Source organism: Mycteria americana, chromosome Z, assembly GCF_035582795.1.
Source record: "Mycteria americana isolate JAX WOST 10 ecotype Jacksonville Zoo and Gardens chromosome Z, USCA_MyAme_1.0, whole genome shotgun sequence".
NCBI classification, from domain to species: Eukaryota; Metazoa; Chordata; class Aves; order Ciconiiformes; family Ciconiidae; genus Mycteria; species Mycteria americana.
The window spans coordinates 78,263,906-78,279,680 of record NC_134396.1 but is presented as its reverse complement, the minus strand read 5'-3'; the positions used below and the strand labels follow the sequence as shown (position 1 = coordinate 78,279,680).

The following is a 15,775-nucleotide window of genomic DNA, read 5'->3' as shown; positions in this document are numbered from 1 at the left end:
GAAGTCCATGAAGACTGGCACCCTTGTTAGTATTTCTGTTCGCCGCTAGGGACTTCTAAATGGGTTTAAACATGATCTCTTACACTTACTTGGGAAAAATGGCAGTAGGAATGAACACACTCTCTCTGCCATCCAGGGCAAGAGCAACAATTATGCAATAATGTCACCTCTTCCAGGACTGAAAAGTACTAGATGGTATTGGGGAAGATGTGCAAGTACAGAAACATGAGAGTTTTGCATTGCTATGTGGACACTATATATATCGTTTCCACTCAGTTCAAGGAAACATCTCTAGATGTTTTAAATCCCGAAAAGTAAGAAAACATTAACTCAAAGGTTTATAATAGTTAAAATTAAGTGCTGTGCCACAAATCTATCTGCATTGTAATACTGTTTCCCTCATGGAAACTTTTGGTCTATTTCCTTTTGGATTAGAATGCAATCAGAATTTTACATTAGTACAAGGAATCATCCATATATATGTACACCCACCCCAAACTCTGGCAGTGACGGACGATTGAAAATGCCTGCTAATGTAGTAAGTACAAATATGAAATTAAAAAATTTACTTATATCTTTAAACCCAAATCTACGTTTAGTTATTTGTCTGTTATCTCTTAAATTTAAGATTATCCATCCTAAAAATTGCTTTAACACTTTGGTGTATAATACAATATAGGGAAAATAAAGATCACATTTAACCAGTTAACAGTTCGGTATTGTGAAATCTTGTAACTCCACAAGATTTTCTAAACTCATCATAAAATCCTCCCAGGTAATCTCTCTATAAAGAAATCTTAAAATACAGAATTTTCATTCTAAAAGCATTTTAGTTGCTTACATATGGGATTTCATCATCAGGCCTTAGGTAAAAGAAAAGCAAGAGGAAAGAACCAGAGGCTTGTGTCAGAATGGCAAAAGCCTGGAATCTTCTCTTGCTGCATGAACAGGCACTTAGAGACAGTGACCTTTACCAGTGAATGTTGTGTGTGAATTTGGTGTCAAAAATCCATGCTGACTACATGTGTCCATACTCTCTCTGCCCCCTTTTCAAGTGATCCATTCTTAAGCACCCATATCGCTTGGGTATGACTTCATGACCTAACTAATATATAACAAAGCTTCCTGTTTGGGAACAGATGCAGATCAAATACGGAAGATAGTAGAAAAAATCCAAAACAAAGAGAAGTAAATCAGAACATGAACACAATACTATGTTAAAAATCAAGGTTAATGGAACAAGAAGAATGAGGGTTCGTAAGGCAGTTCATTCTCAACATGAAAACAGGTCACTAGAAACTTTTAAGGGTCCTTTCCAGTCCTATGTTATGATCCTATGAAATTTTACAGCAAATCTTTTACTCACCTGCAGCACAGGCAGCTAAGAACTTTTCGCTCTTGCACAGCTTTTTTGCTATAAGATGGGTACAATTTCTGTATTTCTGGTAAAACAAAAACAAAACAACACATTTGTATCACTGGAAACAGTTTAGCTTTCTTGGCTATTTATACACAACCCTAAACTACCACACAGTCCTTTATTTTAAGGCACAGTCCTTTCTTTTAAGGCTCGCATTTTTTCTTTCTGCTGTAACCATCAGGTACTTGAGTGCACAATACCTTACTATCTAAAAAAACACAGTCCAGTTTGAACAGCCATTCGAGTAGTGCCGCCTTCTCTTGTTTTTTAAATCCAGTTAACTGGATTATCCGTTTCTGGCCGCCACCTGCCATCTGTTAAAAGCAAAACAAACGAAAAGGAAACATTAACACACAAAATACACATCACGAAAAGTTGCTTGCATGATCTTACTAGAACTTCCTACTTGTTTCCCGAAAAAAAGGGGAAACACACCGCGAGGAATCAACACCCCCCGACGGCGTACGCCACATCTGAGGCTGTCACTGCCTGCCACAGCCAGGACACCTGAAAGGCGGTAACGGGCTAAGCCAGAGACCCCCAAACTGCGGCCTGCAACGGGCCGAGGCCCCCCGGGGCCGGCACCGCCGCTCCGCGTAACCCACATCCCCGGAGACGGTCCAAGCCTCTGCCCCGCTGCCAAGCGGGCCCCGGCGGGTTTTGGGGGGCCTCCCACCGCCCCCCGTGAGGGAAAGCCACCCCACCCCCCCTCCTCAGGAAAGGCCCCGCATGAAAGTGCCGCAGAGGTGCGGCGGGCTCGCCGGCGGTCCCGGGCAGGAGCTGCGGGGAGAGAACCGCCTGCCCTCTGCGGCGAGGGGAGCCCGCCTGCCCTCACGTACACACGCCATGGGGGGAGGAGGGGGGCGGCGGCAGGGGGGCGGCGGCGAGCGGGCGGGCGAGCGAGCGAGCGGCCTGCCGGACACCTTCTCGCTCCTCGGGCCGGCCCGGGCCGCGCCGGGCGCTGCGCCCCGCGCTCTGCCACCGGCGCGTTCCCGCCTTCCCCCCGCCCCGCCCCCGGATGTGGCGGCGCGGCCGTTCCGGGCCGTTGTCACTGACGCTCCGCGGTCGCCGGGGCTGTCGGCGCGGAGCCGCGGGGGGAGCCCGGCCGGGTAAGTGGCCCCGGCGGGGCTGTGCCCTTCCCCTCCCCTTACCGTGCAGCCGGGCCTCGGCGCCGAGCGGGACAGGGCTGGGGCCTGCCGCGACCCGCCACGAAACCCCGGGGTTCCCTGCGGCCGCCTCCTCTCCTCCGCGGCTCAGCCGGGCGTTGCGCAGTTCCGAGGCTCCCCGAACGGCGGCGGCGCCGGGCGGCCCAGCGGCTGGTGGGCGCCCGCCCCCGCGGCGGGAGGGCGGCGCCGGCGCCCCTCGGAGGCGGCCCCGCCGGAGCGGCGCCGCGGGCCCGGCTTCGCGCCTCAGCGCGGGGCGGGAAGGGGAGGTCTCTCCTCAGGCCGAGAGGAGCGGGTGCCCAGGGCGGGGGGCGTGTGGCGGAGCGTGAGCTGGGAAGCAGGCCGGCGCCGCCTCGGAGTGTCTGAAAATCACCATTTCTGTTGCTCAGCAGAGTTAAAGGAGTGGAAAGCGGTCTAGTAGGGGTGTGTGCTGGAAGACGGAAGAGCCCTCGCTGAGTAGAGGAAGCTGGCAGAGGAACCAGGTGGAGTTCGATGTAGAGGCAGGTTGAAGTGTCTCTCCACTGGAACAGGCTGTCTGTGAGAGTCGGGAAAGGGAGCAGGGATTTCTGATCCTCAGTACCCTTTTCTCTGTATCTCAGAGAAACTTTGAGCGTGCCTTATGCCACGCGATGGCTGATCCTCAGGGAAGATGACTAGATACTGCTGCAGCCAGATAATCGAGCCACGTATTTTGGTGAAGGGATTCCTGCCCTGCTGCTCAAGTTGGTGCTCACTCTTCATTATGGAAGTCAGGGTTTGATTTTTTTAAATTGCAAAGCAACATGAAAAGGTCAAAATAATATTCAGATTGTACCTCAAGCACTCAATTTAGAATTTAGAAATGTAGAAATGCCAAGATGATGATAGTTTGTGAAACTTTATTTGGTCCCTTGTGTATTTGAGAGAGGACTTGACTTGATTCCTGTGTCATGTAGTGCACTGAATGGATAGTGCACAAGAAATCTGTTAGTGCTTCATAATGAATAAAGTTAGCTTTGTAGGACACTTTTTTTTTTTAAATTATTCCTTTTTTATACAGTTGGAGCATAGAAGACACACATCCTAATCAAAGCAAAAAAAGGTGATTGAATTACCTCCTTAGAGAACTGAATGCTACTCTCTCCCCTTCCATAAAAATCTTACGTGATAATGGACAAGTCACTTTGTACTCATTGAGGTAGCTGCTTCATATTTAAGACCTGTAAACTGAGAAATGTATGGCAGAACTTTCACAAGTGCTGAGTATTTGTCACCGCAGCTTGGCTCAATAGAAGCAATGCATACTTAGGCATTCGTGTGGAAAGAAAACCAAAACCACCTGGCTTTAGACATCTAAAATTTGGCAGCACATTGGACACTTGGTATTAAATCTGTCTGAGTTTCCCAAATATCAAAATGGAAGAATAGTTCTGCCAGGCCTCAGATGGGTCTTGTGTTGCTGTTTCTAAAGTATTCTGGTACCCTTGATGCTTACTGAAATTTTTCCCATCTTCTGTTTCCTTAACATTGCAGCTCTATTTTTGTATGCAAGCATGAAGTAATCATCAACAACCTCTGTCATTAGTTTTTGATATAAGTGGCACTGTAAAATCTTTAAACATCTACTTGAATATTCAGAGTTAAATGGCTGTATTTATTGCTTGCATTTCTTGATTGATAATGAAGATTAGTTGCGTTTTCTGTTTTGTACCAGTTGCACCTTTATACCTTCACTATTGAGTTGTCAGCACTGTAAAGGTATTCATTTTAATTCTTCTAACTGGAGTGCAGAAAATCAAAAACCTGTGTTTGTTTTATAAAATGTAATCTAAAGTTTAGACACCACACTTAATCTATTGTCCCTAAACATGTTTTTTGATATCTGATAGTCAAAATTTATCTTATTTAAAAACTAGGAACACAGTTCACATTAATAAATAATTCTGGGTTTGTTTACTCTGGTAAAGCTGAAATAAATAGTTTGGATTAATATTTTTTTAAAGTTAACAATTTAATTCTTATTAACTACTACTAAATACTAACCATTACTTAACTAGTAACTAATAACAGTTTTATGCCACAGGGCTCTTAACAGGCTGGAGAAGTCTTCAGCATACAGTACCATAAATTTCAGCACACAATATTGTAAATTAGCTACTAGTGAAGAAGTTGCATACTTATGTGATGACCATTTGTTACCTTTGAGAATTAAATATTTTCTAGGTTGTTTGGTTTTTTTTCTTGTCTCTGGCATATAAAATTTGTGGAATCAAAATAACCGAGACCTCAAACATTTCATGTCTATTTTCACTTTAAAATACATTGTTACTGAAGTGTAACTTTAAGAAATTGAGAACATGTTTTTACCTTCATTTTAGTGATGTCTGATAAGTTTGGATGTCACTTATCCTCTCCCTTGATTATTTTTTCATAATAAGCCTAAAATGTTTTCTTCTTTTCCATCCTTGCTGTGGTGTCATTATAGTAGCTAGATATCTCTTAATTCATGTTTTTTCTTGTTTACAAGGGTTAATATTAGGTCTCATAGATCTAGGGAGCAGTCTTTTTAACTGGCCTGTTTTTCAGTACCTCTAGGTTTCTTTGTTCTTTTAATGTGTTTGGCAAACATACGGTTCAGTTGCTCCGTATTATAAACTATATTTAAGCTGTTTGTCTCTGGATTTTAGATGGATATCCACTTTTACACTTTCTCTTTACAGTATATGTAACATCTTTTATAAAAATTCAGAAGTGGTTTTCAGTGCCACACAAATGGTATTTCACTTATAAAATTTCTAATTACATTTTAAGGACCATCAAAAATGGCTTCACAGCTCCCATGTCCTCAGTTCTTTAAGAAGCCAAGATCAGAGAAATAAGTATTCCTTTTACTCTTTCACAAAAAGAGTTTACTTCCAATGTTTCAGGTGCTCACCTCTTTCAGACTTCTGTAACTGCTTCTTTCTTAATTTTATTTCCTAGAGAGACCAAAAAAAGAGAAATGTCATTTTCATTCCACTGTTCTAGCTTTCTACCTTATACTTGTTGTTTCCTGTATGTTCTACACATAATTGTATTACCACCATGTCTTTTGCATTGAAATGTCACTTTTTACATTTTCCCATAGATAGCTATTTTACTTCACATAATAACTGCAGTTATTCCAGGCCTCATTGGTGTAGCCACGATCAATGTGATCACTGTTGAACTTTGTCCTTAAATCTCACAACTTCTTTCTGCAAGCCTTCACCACTTTACCCTCAACTTTGCCACTTAGGGTTTGGGGGTTGTTTTTGTGGGTTTTGTCCCTCACTAGCCTTTTGACTTCCTATGTTGAAAACGATACATAATTTCTTGCAGTAATTGTGACACAATCCATGCATAAACATCTTCTCCATTGTGAAATATGATCTGACAGATTTTTTTTAATCTAGTGGAAGATATTTTTCATTATGTGCTTAAAATATTTTCCATCATGCAAAGAAGTTTATCAGTTGACTGATTAACAATTTCAGAGTTTAAAATTCATTAGAGTTTTTTTCTAATGTTGCCTCAACCTATCATGTGTATACTTGTTTAAGCAGTATCATTTGATAAAACAAATGTCCACAGCATAATGCCACAGGCAAATTTTGGTCAAACATTTAGTAATCACAGCTTTGTAAAAAAAACCCAGACACTACACTGAAAAGTCAGTCATAAAAGCTAAATCAGTATGAAGTGTCTCCACACTGCCTTCGTGTGGAGAAAAATCTAACTTTGTGCCCTATTTTAAGTCTATTTTGTATGTCTGTCTTCAGTATGAAGCACTGACTCTGGCTTTGTTGAAACAGTGAAGGAACTTAAATTTTCTTCTCTAGTGATAAGGGATTACAAGAATTGGAAATAATATAAACATAATATCCACAGAAGCTAGAATAACTTCTTAATAATAATCGTTCTATAAAGGTACCCGTAGTCTCTTTCATGAGCTGATGAATATAGGAATGGCAGAACAAGCATTGTGAAAATTGTTGCTTTTCTTCAAGCCTTACTGATTATGTAAACTTTCAGTTATCATAACTTTGTACTTCTATTTAAAAACATCTTCTTTGTGGTCTTTTCAGGAGGTATCATCTGTGTTTCTTCTGTGTAACCGTTTTTCTTACGTAGAACATTTATTTTTTCTGATCATTGTAAGCTCAGCCTATCTTATCTCCTTGCATTCATCTGCCCTTCTGCCAACTCACATTCCATTTAATGTATGTCAGTGAGTCAGTGTTGAGGGACAAATGTAGAGAGCACAAAACCGTGTTCAGCAACTTGTTCGATAACGCTTCTGTAAATGATGCCAAGCTATATACTTTATGTGTATTATTTCACTCATTAATGAATTAGTGAGCTGCACTTCATTAGTGCACTTTCAGTCACTCATGACTTGGAATAAGGTTTTCTTTCTTTCTTTGTTTTTTCTTTTCAAATATAGGTAGTGGAATGGTTTCATTTTGCATTTAATACTTACCTTTCCTACCACATAAAGTTCAAGTTTCCTGTCTTTCCTGACATGAGTTAGTCCCTGGCTGCTTGGACCTTCTTTCTTAATCATGTTACTGTTCTCCTGCCCTGACCTAAATCTGCTATACCTGCCTGGAATACTTAATTGACCTAATTCCCTCACTGACCTAGTATTTTCTCCTACATAGGAGATCCATTTTGATGTGATCAGCAAATTTTCTTTCATCAAAGTCCTTTCACCTTCTTTTTTTTGAGAATCCATATAAGGTCATTCAGGTTGTGTGTGATTTTTTTTAAAGTGTGTTTTAAAATGCATTTTCTTTGTCTTTTGTGTATTATTCTTCCCTAAGTAATGGCAGTCAGAATGGTGAACATATGTAATGGTAGCAGAAATTACAAATTTTTCTTAATAATTGTATGCTGTTAAATAGCAACATGTATACTCAGAATATTCCAGAACGGTTTCTCCTCTGCAAGAACCCCTCTCTCTCCTCAGTTTTATTTCTTATTAGGTAACTGCCAACAGCATGATTGATGCCTCTCAATGCAGATAAACATGAACCCTGGCTCACAGGCATTAGAAAATCAAGTTAGATGTGATGTAACCAGTGGGGTAACGTGTTGCATGTACACTTTTTACCTTCTCTGCTGTTCACTGTACTTGAGGTCAGTACAGAGGGTAGGCAAAAGGTGTGGATGATTATGGATGGAAGTAGAAAAGAAAAATACTAAAAAGAAGTTAGGAGAAAGTGTGGCATAAATTGTAATAGGGAAGATAATGAAGGTACAACAAGAGCAAACTAGTATCTAAATGCCCTACAGAATGTTGCAGTTCTATGTATGTATTTTATCAATATGTAACTGGAAGATTATATAAAATTGTGACATACATGTATCAGACATAGATTTGCTGCTTCAGGTGAGGTTAACAGAGTATCATAGCGGTTCCTTGTAATTGCTTAGTTGTCCCTTAAGTTAAGGTGAAACCCCTGTTATCAGATAACTGTTGTATTCTTACAACTTTGTCATCCGTCCCCAAGAATTCCAGGTCACAGCCGAAGGCACCTTACCCTGGGATATCAGTGTCTCTTTAGTGTCTCATGAAGATTGTAGTAGAAGCATTCAGTACTCAAATAATGTGTTCATTGGTGGGTTTTTTTATTTTATCAGAAGTCATTGTCTACTAAACTCAAAAAGCAGAAAACATTTACCAGAAAATAAATCCAAAATTAACTGTCAGAGTAATAGCAAAAAATAGGTCATATTAATGTAATAACCTATTGCCATGAGAAAGTGGGTTTTGCTTCAGATAGGCTTTGAGGTCTGTTTCAATGCAAAATAAGCTGAATATCTGTAATTTTTATTTTTATCACTGAGTCTTGTGAAGAATTCATTCAGATGAACAAGAAATTTTGTTTGATGACTGATTGTTTCCCATCACACTTCTGGACTTGGGAGTTTTGTTCTTGCGAAGATTACTGTGTGATTCTACTTGGCTTTGGCATACCCAGATATGAGACACATAAATCATTCTCCCATCCAGAGATACCACTCTATGCTATGAGGGAAGTATTCCCTCAAGGAAAGAGACAGCAATGTCCTTTTGTGATCTGTAGTCCCAGGAGCTTTATGAGAAATGGTGAGGTCCTCCAAATAGCTTCCTGAAAATAACCAAAGGATTGCAGAAAAGGTGGCTAGACCTTTTGCAGAAGGGTGCCTCAGTAGTCCCTTATGCACAGAAGAATAAAAGACTTCCTTTGAAGCAATGACATAGATAAGGTCTCTCCCTCTTTTCTTCCACTTTCCCAATGAAGCAATGACATTTATTAGTATAGAAGGTTTTTGCTGTCAGCAGTTTCTCCCATCTGGAGTGCCAGTATTGACAGAAGGAGTGTGTGGTTAGCAACATTATTGCTCATAAAGATCATCAGTAAGGGCTGAAGTAAGAGCAGGACTGAAATTCCTGACTAGGAACAGCACATCTTTTCGGCAAATGTTGGGAAGCACAAAAGCTTCCTTTGGGAAGGCATTGTAGGCTCTTCTATATAAATGTAAACTCCTTAAGGATGCGGGCGCTGTTTCTCTCCTTCTCCTGCTTCCCCACTCCCAGCAGCATCCTCAAAGATTTATTAGGCAGGCCAGAGCAGAATTTCAGTACCCAAAGTCCTACTTCCCTGTTGTTTAGAGGTAAACAGAAGCCCCCTTCACAGAATCTAAGAAATGACTTTACAAGAAGAGTTGCTAGTACCAGCAGTCAATAGGATATGGAACTTTGCAGCAATAAGAATGTTGCAAGTGGAATGATTTTGAGTTCAGTTCGCTAAGGCATTCTGGAGACAGGTGGCCTTTGAGATGTGTCTCCTCAAGTGGAGATACCACTGTACTCTCATACATCTGCAGCTGACTCTTCCCATGTTTTGGTAGCAGAAGGCTTAAACAAATATGACTGTTCCACTCATGGGATTGTAAAGACAGTATGGCAGGAGAGGGATCAAAATGAAAAAAAAAGGCAGGATGAGCATTAATAGGGAGACTAATTAGGAGAATTGCATGTGTAGCATATTGGACATACATGATGTAAATCTTCTGAGGTAAATGGTAGATGCTGATTGAAATGTGGTAAATGAATCTGTCAGTTTTTAGTTTAAACATTTAGATTGCTTTCAGAAACTGATTTGCAGCAATCCGTGGAGGCATAACACAGGCCTTGGTGAATTATATTTGGAGGTGTTTCCATATTTAGGTTACTCATATGCCAATTTTTTCTAAGCAAAACGTCCACCTCTTAAATTTTCAGGATAAGTGTTATATTGGAATGAGCTTGTCTCCGCAGGAGACAATATAGAATTAATCTGAGACACTGCATCTAGTTAAAAATGTGTACGTGTACCTGTGTCTGTATAGAAATATATAGGATGGTATTATGTGCTATACATGGGCTTTTCTTGAACAAGGCAAAATTCTTTGCTAATCCAGCTAATTCGTTACAAAATATTTGTACAGAGTATTGACACAGTGAAGTATGATTATGCATTCTATGCAAAAATTTCTGTAATTTTTTTTAAGGGATTTAGGTCAGGAAATTTAAAAGGAAAATTATGTTACAGAAAGAACCCTTGATTAAGAATCTTTGATTTTTTTTTCCAGTTTCCCTGTATACAGTGTAGTTTAGAATTTTGCTGAATATGTGATTAGTGGAATTTAACAATAACTCGTGTTATATTTAGTCCTCCTTTTTCACCTTATTTTTTAATCAATTCAGTGAAGCTCCTGCACTGTGATTTGGGTTTTAAAGACTACAGTGATAGAAGGACTTCATTCTTTCTGGGCTGAGGAGAAAAATTTCCATGTTCTCACAGGCAATGATATTCTAAGATGGAGTTTGATCAGTTTTTCACTAGTTATATATGTTTTATCTGATGGAAGGCTGCACAAGGAATTCACCACTCCGATGGGCCATGCTTCAAATACCAGCTTAACTTTACTGGATGGGCCCTTCTATAGCCTTTAGTTCCTATACCAATATTAGTCTTACCTAAAAGTCTGAGTAATATAGTTAGCAATTCTTCCTTTTATAACTAAATATGTCAGCTAGCTGTCAGCTCTGTGATGTGCCTGATCTCTCTTGCAGAATTCAATTCAGTATCAAATCCAAGTCATCTGAATAGCAATGCAAAATGCTGCCAGAATGTTACTCTGTTTACTTTGTAATTTCCTCTTCTCTTAATTTTTAAATTTTATGTTTGATAAAGCTGAAACTCTTATACATTGTTGCTTAATTTTATTTCTCATTAGTTAATATATGTGAAATAATCAGTGTGAATGTTTCTGCTTACAATTTCAGTTTTCACAAATACGCTACTTATTTAACTTGTCCAAACATGTTGAAGGTATTGAATTTTAAGGCAAAAACATTCACAGTCTGAAAAGGGAACACTGACAAGTTCAGTCAAAAGGGAAAAGAAGAATAATTTATAAAAGGAACTGTAGATAATGATGCCATCCAGTTGTTTTAAAGTGCATCTACCTCACCTTTAATGAATTAGATTTGTCAACAGCATATGTTTTATGCACTACTTCTAATGAAGTGGCATACCAGCACTACAGTGTACTTTGAGGTTTATTCCATCAAAGCTTTTTGCTGTCGTAAAGTAGACCTTTTTAAATAATAGATACTAAAAACTACATTTAAATAACATTAAGGTTGTGACACAAACACCAAATGACAAACTTCAGGCAATTCAAAGTTAGGGTTGACAACTTGTCATTAACTGGCATTGTTGCTTTTTAAAAAAGAAGCACAATTGCATGATTTACGGATTGAATGTCAGACTAACTTTAAATTTCTTGGCTTTTGTGGGCTGGAGTTACAACCTTGCTGTCAATTTTGATACAATTTTTTGCATAGCCTCTGTTTTCAGAAAAGTAATAAAAGCAGTGGAAAAACTACAGGCTTTGTTGGCTTTGCTCTTCATTTAAAAATACAGATGTGAAAGTATTGGTCAAAGAACAGGGGCTCTCCCATTGTCAAACTTACATGCGGTTCTTTTAAACTTCCTTTGCTCTTGTCTTTGCCGATTCTTCTACAGAACTTCTGAGTTACAGGAACTTTAGTCCTGGGATACTTTAGCTAAAACCCTGGAAAGTGCTAAGAGTTCCCAATTCTTTTCCACATAAAGAACCACTTTCTTTTTGAGAAACAGTACTGAATAAAACATGTTTAGTACATGTACAAAGCCTTGTAAAAATATTTTTAATTACTTAAAATATTGTGAAACAAAAGCAGGTGAACAGGATACTGTTATTTCTTACATATGCTGTCCCGTTTTGTTGCTGTTAAACATAATGGAACTTTCTATTCAGGTACGTTGGCATGCATGTGTAAACACCATCCTTTCAATTCCTCTGTCGAGATGATTTCTCAAGGTCTGTAAGTCTAATGCAGGCAATCTATCATTTTCATCATAGTTTTGTCAATTTAATCCAGCATAAGCTGGCTGCTGCCAAGTGGGCAGGCCTGCATCAGCTACTCACTGCAGTCACCTACCCCGTGCCACCATCAGTGCTTATACAGCTGCCCGGTAAATGGGGATAAATGGCCTTGCACAGAGTAAGTGGCTGGTACAGAAGGATGGCAGGATATTTTTGCCAAGCTAGTTTTTAGCTACCTGATTTGATTCATTACATTAGTATCCACAACCGCTACTGGATGCAGCAGTCAACCTTTAGTTCTTTTGATACAATCATAGAATTATACAGTCACAGAATGGTTTGGGTTGGAAGGGACCCTTAAAGACGATCTAGACCAACTCTCTGCCATGGGCAGGGACATCTTGCACTAGACCAAGTTGCTCAGAGCCCCATCAAACCTGACCTTGAATGTTTCCAGGGATGGGGCATCCACTTCTACACTGGGCAACCTGTGCCAGTGTCTCACCAACCTCATAGTAAAACCTTTCTTCCTTATGTTCAATCTAAACCTACCCTCTTTCAGTTTAAAACCCTTGCCCCTTGTCCTGTCACTACAGGCCTTGGTAAAAAGTCTCTCTCCACCTTTCTTATAAGCCTGTTTATATACTGAATGTTCATCTCAAACTTCCACTTCTTCTGTTTTCTGAGTTGCTTGTTCTACAAGTGGGTGACCACAAGGTAGATTATTCTCAATGAACCTCCTGAGCTATGCAGACCTTGTCTAAGCATTTCTTATAGCTGTCATATGCTATTTTGGGAGATTCTGTGGCCTTCTAATTTCCTGTCCTGTATGTATCTTCTCTCCATTGCTTTTATACCTTTGGAACAACGAAATGAAGTGTTATGTAGCACCATGGTTTGTATGATAACTATCAACAGAAATGGAAGCTGTTAAGTTAAAACTTTTTTTAACATTTTGAACTTGGACTATTATTTATGTCTTGGAATTAAGAAGCATACTGTCTTACTGTATGAGCAATTTTATATGATACTTGAGCAATTAGGGTTTTTATCTGTGAAAGTGTTAGTTCCTCAAATACCACTTGTTAGTAATTTTACTACCTTCTTTTTACATAGGACCACTGATGAACTATTAACCGAATGTTATGCATAGTCTCTTAAAACTGAAAACAAGAAGATTTCAGTTACAGAGAGAATATATTGACCGAAGGTATGTATTTATGTAAACTGTACATTGATATGTTCTGAAATTGAGTTGCTATAAACTATAAATGCTTAAAAAGTTCTAACTGGGTGGTTAGATGAGTCCTGTGATGTTTATAGAAAGTGTTTATTGGTACTAATCAAGAACATATGACTTTTTATTGATTGAAGAAAATGTGGGAGATGCTACATTTAAATTTAAGAGTTTTAAAAAGTTCTAAGCAAGCTTTGTTCAGATTAACCATTTTATACATTCTTATGTCTTTACAACAGCTATAAAAATGACTGGCTGTTTTAACTATTAAGAAATGGATAGGTATTAACTTTGGATTAGTGTAATTTCGTAAGAAGCCTGAATAAGGTATTTCTTTGTAGTAAGGACTTACATGGTTATTGTGGAAGTTAGTTTAGAGCACTGTTTTCGCTTTTCAAAGTCCCTAATATTTATTACATTTGGAGTAGAATACAGTCCGTTCTGTAATATACAGAAAACCCTAATGACGTCTCTTGATCCTGTGAAGAAAGGGTCAGAAAATGTGGCCTCTCTCTCAAGTGGTCTGAATCTCTTTTCTCAGTGCAATCAATCTATTTTTCTCCACTCTTTTTATTGTGTTGCCATTAGAGCATAATAGTATGAAAATCTAATGAATAAAAACTTGTAATCATTCCAAGAAGAAGTGGTTTAGGGAGCTATATCATGCAGTAGTACAGATAAAGAAGTGGATTATTTAAAATATGAATAGTAGGCCCTACAATGTTTTTAATTGTTATCATGCCATTTGATTGGGAGCATGTGAGTTTTGTCAGGTAATGCAGATATAGGGGGTGGTGAGGAATACAGCCCACTTGGTTCTTTTCCTATAATAAACTTACCCCTGGTGTACACTGTGATAGAAAAAAAAAACAAAAAATCATTCTAGTCTGCCTTGATATTAAAAATCAAATTATTTGTTTAATGCCATTCTATGATACACACTTGCAAAGCAATAAACTTTTGATTCTCTTATTTGGAACAAACTTAAAGTTTCTGAATAATGTTCAGCTCCAAAGATTAGCATGAGGCAGGATATCTAATGTCACTTATTACCAGCTTATCTAGGAAAAACGTGTCGTTTCAATAAATGCTCCCTCCCTTTTCTGTCCCTGAACTCTTTTCTTCATTATTCAGAATACATACCATTAACTACTTTTCTCATTGGATGTTTTGTTTGTGCTTGTAACATCCTCCACACCGTTTCCTAGTAGTGTACCAGTGATGGGAATCTTGCGTTGGGACCACCTGCTGTTGGCTGGGTCACAAGCAGCATAATTTCTCTTACAGATTAATAGAATAGAGTTGAAACTCCAAGATTCACTGTAGAACTCTTATATAAAAAACCATTTGGTCACAACTCATGCTTCTGAAGGATATTCTGGTAGAGTCGTTACTATACACAGTTTTAGGCAGTTAAATTAAAAAATATATAGATTGAACCTTAAAAATTTGATTCTATTATTAGTTTTCAGCTTGACTCTTATATGGCTTATTCATTTTTAATTTTAAAAAAGTTGTAAAAGGAAAAAGAAATAAGGAAAAAGAAATAAGGAAATAAGGAAAAAGAAATTTGCTAAAATGTTAATGTGACCCTAGAAAAAAAGTTTTTACTCCTTTTTTTTAGTCTGTGATGTCCCCCTCTCTTTCTCTCTAGAAACTTGAAATGTAGTCTTCCTTCAAAAAAAAAAAATTAGATCCTTAGTTTTCCATCCGGTTTTGTTCTAAAGCAAAAGATTTATTTCATGTGATAGGCAAGTAGTGCACATTGTTTACACTGTAGTTCCACTTCTTGGCTGGTTGCACAACTCATTTGAGTCTTGTAATTATGTAAGAAATAACACAGTGCATGGTGTTCACTTGTAAGATATTTATGAACACTTGCCCTCTTAATCATGAAACCAAAGGCTAAGTGCTTTCTGCACTAGAGTATTTAATATAATATCTTTACAGTAGTTGTTTAAGATGATAGGGAGGAGGAACCCTTTTCTGCATCACAGATCAGCTGATTGTCTGTCCTTTTTACACACTAATTTATGGTCTGGTCTGGTTCCAGAGAAAGATTTATTTTCCCCTGTGTGAATGTATTTTGTTATGATTCCCTCTCCCACCTTTTAACACTGTTGCCTCTGTCATCTTTTGAAATAGTGTTCTTGACACAGCATCTTCCCAGAAGAGATGGTAGAATATATTGGAATTCTCCGTATTCTTGAATCTTACCCACCTGGCATTTCCATGGCATATACAGACTAACAGTATAGAGATCAATGAACTTCACCATGAAGTATGAGATGTTTCTTTCATGAGCTGCAGGACTCTTAGTTGCCCTATGTTAAGGACCTTCAGACTGAAGTGTGAGAGTATCATTTAAGAGACCCTTGAGAAAAAGGAAGTTCCTTTCACTATAACGATTCCTTTATTTTCCTTTCTTTCTTCTTCAGCAGCAATGGAAAGATATTGTGGATAAATATTCTTTAAAAATGCCACTTGGTTATGCTTTTTTTTTGCTTTTGTAGCATCATAGTTGTGACATGCGCTTCCTGTCAAGAAATA

General features: G+C 38.8%; 2 protein-coding genes across 14 annotated transcripts in view; one reads left to right on the top strand and one right to left on the bottom strand.

Moving 5' to 3' along the window:
* The window catches only part of SLF1 (SMC5/6 complex localization factor 1), a 38,988-nt gene extending 36,226 nt beyond the window's left edge, over window positions 1-2,762 (bottom strand). For 3 of the 5 annotated variants that reach the window (XM_075526459.1, XM_075526462.1, XM_075526463.1), the window contains exons 1-3: window positions 2,260-2,281; window positions 1,621-1,734; window positions 1,367-1,442 (exon numbers count right to left, since the gene is read on the bottom strand). In XM_075526459.1, the coding sequence (XP_075382574.1) occupies window positions 1,367-1,442; window positions 1,621-1,734; window positions 2,260-2,268 (199 nt within the window). In that variant the 5' untranslated portion in view covers window positions 2,269-2,281. The other 2 variants (XM_075526461.1, XM_075526460.1) reach the window with 2 other exon arrangements.
* The window catches only part of KIAA0825 (KIAA0825 ortholog), a 252,673-nt gene continuing 239,333 nt past the window's right edge, over window positions 2,436-15,775 (top strand). For 5 of the 9 annotated variants that reach the window (XM_075526455.1, XM_075526453.1, XM_075526452.1 and 2 more), the window contains exons 1-3: window positions 2,448-2,529; window positions 2,973-3,065; window positions 13,105-13,198. The gene's annotated coding sequence lies outside the window, so the exon portion shown is untranslated. Of the gene's footprint in view, window positions 2,530-2,808; window positions 3,066-13,104; window positions 13,199-15,775 lie in introns of those variants that run through there. The other 4 variants (XM_075526457.1, XM_075526451.1, XM_075526449.1 and 1 more) reach the window with 3 other exon arrangements.